Below are 9,185 nucleotides of genomic sequence, written 5' to 3'. Positions count from 1 at the left end.
CACCTTCCAGTCAATGTTATAAATGAACACCTTAATTCTGTTTTCATTTGTTGAGTCACTCTACTCAGCTCATCTCCACTTGATTTATGCTTTGCTTTATACCCTGAGGTTCTAGCTTCCCACCCATAATTTATGCAAGCCTTGCTAGCAAAATGGCCTATGTGAAATTTAGCCCAGATGATTGGGAAAAAATGAACGTACAGGAGCTCTGTAATAATGATTTTACAATGAGTCAGCTGTTGCTTAAGAACAATTTGAACATTCTAGTCATCAACTGAATGTCATGCAAACTTTTCTGATTACACTTAGAAAATTCTGAATGCCTTTACTACAAAAAAAACTCTTGATGAAAACAATGTGTAAGTCTTGTTGTTAAACTTCAGGGAGTTAAATTAATATCAAAGATGTTTCCTTAACATCTTTCCTTTTTTTTTCTTTTGTAAGTTTCAGAATCAGATCAGTAGTAACCACTTACTTACAAATGGCAGAACAAGAGGTTACTGACCTACAGGGGAAGGTACAGTATCTTTCTGCACAGAACAAAGGACATTCTTGCTCAGGTGAATGAAGCAAAACGTAGACAAGCAGAGACTAAATGCAAGGTAAACAACATCATGAACAGGCTGTTTGTGTGCTCATGTTGATGTACTTTTTAGTCTTGTCTGCTTCTGTTGGCTAGAATTGTGTCTTAATTGAGAAGGAGAAATCACAAAACCAAAAATTTCTTCGGCTGATTTGACATTATCACCTTGAATTTACTATCTCACAAAATCACCTGAGGTTTTGACAGAGCTCCTTCTTTGTTGTCCCACAGAGATGACTGTTAAAGCATGGTTCTACTCAGAAGTATCTGCGTGTAATCTGAGAAGACGCTCTTACACGGATTCTGATCACTGTGTTCTCTGACTACCTTCAGTGACAGAAGAGGTTCATGACTTCGACACTAATACTGCAGAACTGGTTTAGGTTCAAAAAACAGGATTAGAAGTAGTATTTGAATAAAGGGTCCTACAGAAGGGAGTGTTACAGTAGTCAATAGTATCTAGACATTAAAGGGACAGCCCAAAACAACAAACCAAGTAACAAAAGTTATTTTTATTACTGTCAACACACAAAAGAGAGCCCCAGTATGACATTAGAATCTCAGATGACTGTGTTAGGCTTCTTAAAGCAAAAGTAAGTGAAAACAGTGTCAGAAACACTGCCCGGCAGAAACCCACCACATAAAACTTCCATGAAAAAAGTCTGCTGGAGTGTATTTCACTATATACTCATTTATTTCATCCGCATTCTGAGTGAGTTTCCACCTGCAGAGATAGGATTTCTCTTCAAGTATCCAGTTCCTGGCCTGCCAAAATGTTTCATCACAATATTCCTCATCTGTTTCATCCCTCTTTCCCCTCAGCATAAGGAGTGAATGTCACCATGGAGTTTCACATGCTGGATGTACTAAGCTTGATGTTGTTCTATCGTTTGGGGGAAGACCTTCAAAGCACAGGAGACATCATCCCCTGCGTGTTCTTTCCCCTCCCCACAAAAGACTAGGGGGGTAGTATTTAAGGACACTCCCAAGCATAGGCTAGTATGAACTCATTTTAGAAAGAAAGTTGAAAAAAATTCTGCCTGCACAACACGTAAGAGAACATTAACTGATGCAGAATTTTGTCTTAGAAGCTGGGTCACTTTTGTCTTGGCAGTTAGATGAGAAAATCAAGTACTTGTACAATAGATTTACTGACCTCATCCATCTTAGGTTTCTTTGAGACATATTCATCATCTTCATAACCTTTCCTCTTCTTCCTAACCCCCATTCAGAAAAAAAATGAAATGTTTAGATTTTTTGTAAGTCAGAGTGACTCGTCTTATTTGGCCACAAGATTAGATTATGGATGTATTTCTCACAAAAAAACCTACCAAAGCCACAACTAGGAGCTTGCTGGAAGTTTACAGCAGGTAAAACGAAGAGGGCAGAAAAGAAACATCAGGAAGTCCTTTGCTACCCACTTAAGGAAACATTAAGCCTTTGCACAGTTCTTGTTTTAATCATGTGATTTTAAAGCCCTTGATTTTCCTTACATATGACAAGTGGCCAGACCTTATAACCCACACAGGATTCCAGTTCTGGGTTACGATACAATCAGTATTGCAGCTTGCAGCGCAAATCACCACAGAAGAACATATTTACCTATTACAGAAAGCCTGACCTGGAGTTTTGGTTCTCAGCTTCCAGGAGACACTCACATAGTAAGTAAGCATGTGAACAGACACCCTTGCATGCACATTTAGTTGCTTTCATTTTCACTCACTCAACATAGATCAGAGAAAATGTTTCTACAGCAATAAAAGGGCAGAAGTTTAACACATCTACTTACACGTTTGCATTAAGTGCAAGCTCCGAGCTGTGACACTTCTCTAATTTCTGTTTTAGAGCAGCAACCTCTTCAGGCCTTGGCAGTTCGTATTTCTTTATGAGATTTTTCATGCCTGCAGTGGCAACAACACAGCTCTAAGCACATTATGTAATTCCTGCTCTATGTTGGGTTTGTATTGGGCAGGTTTTGGCAGCAGGGGGACTACAGGGGTAGCTTCTGTGAGAATTAATTTCCCCGAGTTACCAGTCATACCTGTTTTGCCCACGTCAGTTAAATGCGGAGTGATCTCCCTACCCTTATCTTGACTCATAAGCCGGAGGGGAGTGACTGAGCAGCTTTGGTGGTCATCTGGTATCCAGCCAGGATTAACGCACCACACTTGTGATGTACAAGCCTATCAATCAGTAGTATAGCTACTGTTACTGCTGATTGCTCATAGTTATGCTTGAGACACAGTTCACGCTCCCCTCCCTCATTAACAACAGCAGCACAGTATACATTTTCAAGCAGCTGCTTCTTAAGAAAAAAGAAACCCACACAAAAAAATTTCAGGAATGGCACAGAGGAATAACAGAATCTAAGAAGTTTTGATGTCCAGACCTCTGTAAGGTTTTGAAAGCACCGTATCTAGATTTTAAACACTCAGAAGACTCTACAAGGCAACATGCAACATATCGCACACAGTTGAGACAAAGTTCACCAAGTAAATTCCTTGTATGTGTCAGTGCAAGCATGAGACATTGAGCGTTAACTCTTCCTGAACTGCCCGCTTACCAAACTTCCCACCCCACACAGCACTCAGACTTTTGAGGATCAAAGATTACATACATAGGACTGAGCTACCATCTTATAGCTGAGGATTGATTCTAAGTAACGTCAAGATACAGCAGAAGCTGAACAGAAAGAACTACACAAAACAAATCGTTAGCATCATTGGTTCTGGAACTGCAAAGTTCACATTGTTCTGCTACAAGCTTCAAAATACACAGGTATTTTCCGCATTCAGCATTGCACTGCATTCTTAATAAACATGAAAGATTGGTTTCAGTCCTGTTAAGAATGCAAAATAAATTCATGGCTACTCTGCAAGAAAAATTTTCCTCTACCACCAGTTCTCTGTAAAACCATTTACAGATGCTTCAGTTTCCTTCCAGCCACTGTATGTTTACGGAAGAGCTGCCTTTGTGCTAACACTACTTTCCAGAATAGTGCAGCTGAGAAATAAGTGACTCTACCACTCCTCTGCATCTCAGCAATGGACACCTGACGACTAGATTTCTTAGCAGGAAGAGAAAGGGAAGAGCATCTTCAGGTTTTAAATACATGCATTAGCCTAAAGCATTAAATAACTGATTACTTACCGGAAATTTCACATCCCAGTCTTTAATTTTAAAAAGGCAATAATCAGTGTGCTCTATTCCACATTATGTTAGCTAAATCATGCTAGCATTCTTGAGGGGTTTTTTTAATATATGTATAAAAATCCTGGCATATCACCTAACATCAATTGGTCATTTGGCTCAGAAAAGGTCCCCTCTGGCGGCAGAAGTGGCTAGGTGCAGGCTTTTGCCCAAAGCTGTTAATTTTTAAGACAGTGACAGAAAATAGCCATTTCATCCTGACTTACAAAAAACATTTATCTACTTCCCAGAACAGATTTCTCACTTTTAAGTCAGTGTCTAGCACTTAACTGATGACAGCGCTTATGTTCTGAGAAGCATCGGGCCCCCTGCCTTTTATTTTGTTTGTTTGTCTCATGAGAAAGTCACTATTCTCTCAACCTTGCACCCAGCACCAGGTAATTCACTCTGCTGCCTGTGTATACTGACCCAAGGTGTGGAAAACCACGTGAAGTACACCTTTCTGCTTGTTTGTAAAAAACAGTTTTTCCTCCTGTAAGATACTGAGATAGGTATTCTTCCAAAGTTTACTTACATTTCATGCCATCTAGTAGCTTGGCTAAGGACGTTCTGTTGTCTTTCAGCATAAGACTTTCTGATAAATAACTGCAAAGAGGCATGGAACGGTAAGTTCTTAAAGTGTCATTTTTTTGTGGCAGCTACCAATAGTTAATAAAACATGTATTATTTATTATTTACATCTGCTAGAGCTTTGTGATTAGACTTTAGTAAGAACACTTAGGTTACCTAAGTGCTATGAAGTGATAAAAAAATGAGCCTGTCACTTCCAACATTATTCTTCCGTAAAAATGTGACAAAAGTATTGCCCAGGCAGGTAATGAACTAAACTTCCAACGCTGACGAATGGAACATTTTTAAGTAAAGCTTCATTGGGTCAAGTCAATGAATGTTGTCAAGTGTCATACTCACATCCCACTAATGCTGCAAAGGCAAACACTACAGACAGACCAACAGACAGTAAAGCTGCCCAGACAGGACTGCGCCTTTTGACAGCTGAAAGCAAATCCTAAATGATGTCTTAAAGAGTCTGTGGGTCCCTTCCTCTTCCCTTAGAGATACAAATGTCCTTTTAGTCAGAACGTTAATACATCCACACAGCACCTGGGTAAAACCCTACCACACACAAGCCACAATCCTTACCAAGACCCACAACAGCCAAGTAGTTTATCCCTTCCCGGGAACTACACTTACGGATAAATTACAAAAAAAAAAAAAAAAAAAAAAAAAACTCCAAACTAAATACATTTTTCAGACTGTGTTTAAAAAAAAAAAAAAAAAAAAAAAAAAAAAAAAAAGACTCCAAACTATATCAATTGTTCAGACTGTGTTGACTCCAAACTTAACTTCTCAGGCATACACAGCAGCATGACCTGCAGCTCCCAGACTGAGGCACCACCCACCATGAAGGCATTAATGACTGTGACAGCTGCTCTGTTAGCATCACTGCTCTTGCAGAGCTCAAATTCAAGAGTATTACTATTTAACCCTGTGCTGGTACCAGAACTGAAGATTAAGTTGGAGCCAGCTATTAGCAGAGCAGAATGGCACCTGTTTTTTCCTGAAGCTCCAACTGTTTCAAGGCCAACCTCTACACTGACATCAGTATAGTGAAGGGTTTTCAAACCTTCCATGTTCTGTCACACCGCTGCAGATGGCCCCTACTCACAGGTCCACAAGACCCAAGCTGAAGCATTCGATTCTCTCACATCCAGCAGCTCAAACTCACGTAAAACACTAAATGTATTATGTTACAGCAGCTGTATGACACAGACCAGTGACAAAGACTTGAGTTCTTTGACATAAAGTTATCACACCCCAATTCACACGCTCACTGCACATTATTCCAGTTCTTGTAAGCAAGCTTTTCTGAATTCAGGCACAAGTCACACAGGATATAAATTCACGAATGAGATCAACAGGTTGTAGTAAGCACCTGATTGTTTTTACACTATTCTGGGAGGACAGTGAACCCTGTAGAGGATAATCCCACACTGCTTCATTCTTTTAGGACCAGAGAGATTTGAGATTCATTTAGAGCAGGTGAAAGGAAAGCTGCTTTAAGAACTGCTTGCACTTAGCATCAGCCCCTGTTCTTGCAGGCAATTAAAACACTCCAAATATAGCTACTTAGAGCAACTTTTTTTTTTTTTCCAATAAAACAACTGAAGAGTATGGTTTGTCCTTAAAAAGAACCAAGCCAAAGAAGCCAGGTGTTTCAGCAATGATTCAAAGTGTCTGATCAGGCCTTTGCCAACACCAGTGACTAGATCACAGACAGTAAAGAAGGAACCAATTTAAAGCAGCACCTTATTGTTAGGCCATTTCCATGGAAACTGAGCAGCTGTACCAGCCAAATACAGCACTTAGTTTCCACACACCTAGTTCCACATGTCAGTTCAGCAGAATTTAATTGGACTCTCTAACCTCAGTTACTTTAAAGATCTTACTTTTTTCTGTTTTTTACTTTGATTCTTCAGGTGTTTCATACTCTCAGCTTCCACTGTATTTTCACCTCCTTCAGTCTAATCTTCAAGATGAGTCTGAAAATCCTATGCTGTTCTAATTAGGGAAAAGTCATCAGTTTGACATGTTTTGTTATTCTTCCAAAGGAATATAAAAAGACAGACACCAACTAATTGCATTTATCGCATACTTTCTAAAAATGGGAACAAAAAAAAAATTTAACAAATGAACAATACCACTTCAGTTCTGACACTTAATGTGTCTTTACTGATTGTTAACACTGCTTTCACTAGTTAAGACCATCTCGAACAACACAATTTTACACAAGAAGCAAATAAACTGTTTAAATAATACCTGTAACAAAAAACCCGAAAGCCTACCTTTCCATATTAATTCCTGCTCTTGAACCACTAGACAGTATGGCTGCTAGAGCAATCTGTGAGGGAGTGAAGAGCAAATACGCATCTGTCAGAGCCACTCGACTGAGGAAGTCATCGGCTGTTTTCCTCAAAACTTCAGGATTCTCCAGCATTGGATAGCGAGTCTGAAAAGTAAGTATTGAGGAAAGTTCCTCATCTCTTGGTTCGTGAGCTCAAAACAGACGATCCAGCAGTACTCTGTAAAGCTAAAAGGAGCAGGCCACCTTCTTTTTCCAAAGATTATCTAAAGTGCTTAAAACATCACAAATAAACCACCTTCCTTTCAGATACTTGCCCATCACTTTAGAAACTAGATCTTTAAAGACCACAGGCACAAAAGGAAATGAAGTTTTCTAAGACAACCCACCACAGATGTGTACTATGTTAGTATATGGATTATGTAGTGTAAAAACAATAACTACCTTCAAATCAATTAGAAATCCCTCAAACGGCCTGTATGGATTGTGGACAATAAGATGGAAGTTCAGCTGCTGAATAAGCAGTAGTTCATACTCCAGGATTTGTTCAAGAGCTTTCTCCTGTCCAAGAGGGCTTTCTCGAATGTTCCCAACAAACTGCGCACTGGACACGTTAAATTCATCTACTTTACAGGCCAAAAATGCACATGTTAGCCTTGAGGAGGAAAAGAAAGCAGACAACTGACATGAGTCTGATCAAGAGTTCTGTTCAGAAAATGTATATCTTCAAAACAGCACGTTCTAAACACAGCAAACCCTTCCAAGTGGAAACTGAAGGTGACTTTCCTTTGTCTTTAATGATATTGAAACTCTCAGATTTCTTTTCTCATTTTTTCAGGTCTTTACAGATATAAGGATGATATTCTACCAAACAAAACATTGAGAGTAATTCAAGATATGTTGATAACTCACATTATGATCCGAGGATGATACTCCATCACCGAATTATTGAGGTAAAAGCGTTTGAAATACATGCAAGCTGTTCCCTAAATCAAAAAACAAAAAAAAAGGGGGAAAAGTAAATACATAAACACAAAAGAAAAGAAAAAAAAAATAAGAAAAAACAAATTGGGGAAAAAAAAAAAAAATCACAAACCAGAACAGGGAAGTCTGAATATAAACTATATGCATACAGGATACATTAAGGCACTAAGATGCATACAATGCCATGTCATTAAATATTTCAAAGTCTAATACATTGATGCCTGCAAGAGCCTTACAAAACAGCAGCCTGGTTATCTTTTCCTTCATTGTCAAACTTATTTAGGAAGACAGTACTCAAAAAACCTGCAGTATATTCATGAGAAAAATTCCAATATTTGAATTAAATTTAAAAAACAAAGACTGAAAAAGTTACCCTCAAAGTTGTGACTAATCCCAGCCAAGACATCTGACTGTTTAGATCACTAAATCTCCAAACACATTTAACATTTCTGTTTCTCTGTGTGTCTAGAGGTACTGAGGTCACTGCCAATTTCTCAACTGATCTGAATGCCATCGGCACGAAAGCAGATGTTTTCCCAAACCAACATTTGGTGGGTTGGATCCACCACACATGCTCTACAGGGGCCACTTTTGAAATGTAAGGTCTGGCTCCACAGAGCACGTAATTAATGGCAGCCCACTGCTGTGTTTCAGACACATCCTCAGACAAGACACTCTTCATCTTTGTTATTCACCACACCTGCCAGGAAGAGGGAGGACTGACAGGGGACAAGATAAATTACACATCTTAGTGGCCAGGTGACAAAAGAAGCACAATTTCATTCCCTGCTGCAGCTGTACATCCCCACCTTCCCTCTTCCGAAATGGTCTCTTCTGCATTCAACATCAGTTCATTCAAACAATAACTTTGTCTTTCCTTTGAAGGTTAGTTTACTGCCAGCACAGATGCTTGAACCAGCTTGCTTTGTGATCAGACAAGCACCAATGCTTGAGAAACAGGACAACAGCCAGAATCTGGGACTGGCTCCGTTACCTACAGTAAGATCGCTTTATTGTATCACCAATCCATATACCGTTAGGTTTGCTGCTACTCTTTGCTTAAGGGTTAGGAAAGAAAGCGTAAGTCACCTACGCCAGCCTAACAGCCACCAGAAGTGGATGGTGCGAAGAAATAACTCTGCTTTTGCAACGGCTGCACAGTGTAGAAAGCAGAAAGGGATAAAAAGTGGCCTGAAACACCCACCGTGGCACAGGAAAGCCAAAACCGTCAAAGATATCCGTGCTCTCAAGAAGACAAGCAAGCAGCAAGCAAAGGAGCACGGGACACGGAAGGGCCAAGCCTGCGGCTCCGCAGAAGGCGAGCAGACCGCTCACACCGAGCAGGGGCCGCTACTTACCACCACGGATCTCGGCACGGCAGGCTTGAAGACGGCGCAGAAGTCCAGCAGCCGCTTTTCATAGTACTTGCAGAGCGCCAGCTCCTCATGTGGCTCCAGAAGGACGGGGTCGGCGGGCTGGACCTGGAGGGGAACGAAGCAGAGCCTGACTCACCGGCCGTCCTCCAGCACGGACCCTTCGACCCACCTC

At 40.3% G+C, this 9,185-nt stretch overlaps 1 protein-coding gene across 1 annotated transcript in view; it reads right to left on the bottom strand.

Moving 5' to 3' along the window:
- The window catches only part of CCNH (cyclin H), a gene marked incomplete at its 5' end in the record, with an annotated part of 11,675 nt that extends 2,557 nt beyond the window's left edge, over positions 1-9,118 (bottom strand). Inside the window, 7 exons of the mRNA XM_010132844.1 lie at positions 1,740-1,800; positions 2,373-2,484; positions 4,308-4,378; positions 6,637-6,800; positions 7,098-7,308; positions 7,566-7,639; positions 8,996-9,118. Coding sequence (XP_010131146.1) covers positions 1,740-1,800; positions 2,373-2,484; positions 4,308-4,378; positions 6,637-6,800; positions 7,098-7,308; positions 7,566-7,639; positions 8,996-9,118 — 816 coding nt within the window. The remainder of the gene's footprint in view (positions 1-1,739; positions 1,801-2,372; positions 2,485-4,307; positions 4,379-6,636; positions 6,801-7,097; positions 7,309-7,565; positions 7,640-8,995) is intronic.
- Between the last annotated feature and the right edge of the window lie 67 nt (positions 9,119-9,185).

Source organism: Buceros rhinoceros, unplaced genomic scaffold (genome assembly GCF_000710305.1).
Source record: "Buceros rhinoceros silvestris isolate BGI_N320 unplaced genomic scaffold, ASM71030v1 scaffold9923, whole genome shotgun sequence".
Classification (NCBI taxonomy): domain Eukaryota; kingdom Metazoa; phylum Chordata; class Aves; order Bucerotiformes; family Bucerotidae; genus Buceros; species Buceros rhinoceros.
This window is presented reverse-complemented; position numbering and strand designations above follow the sequence as displayed.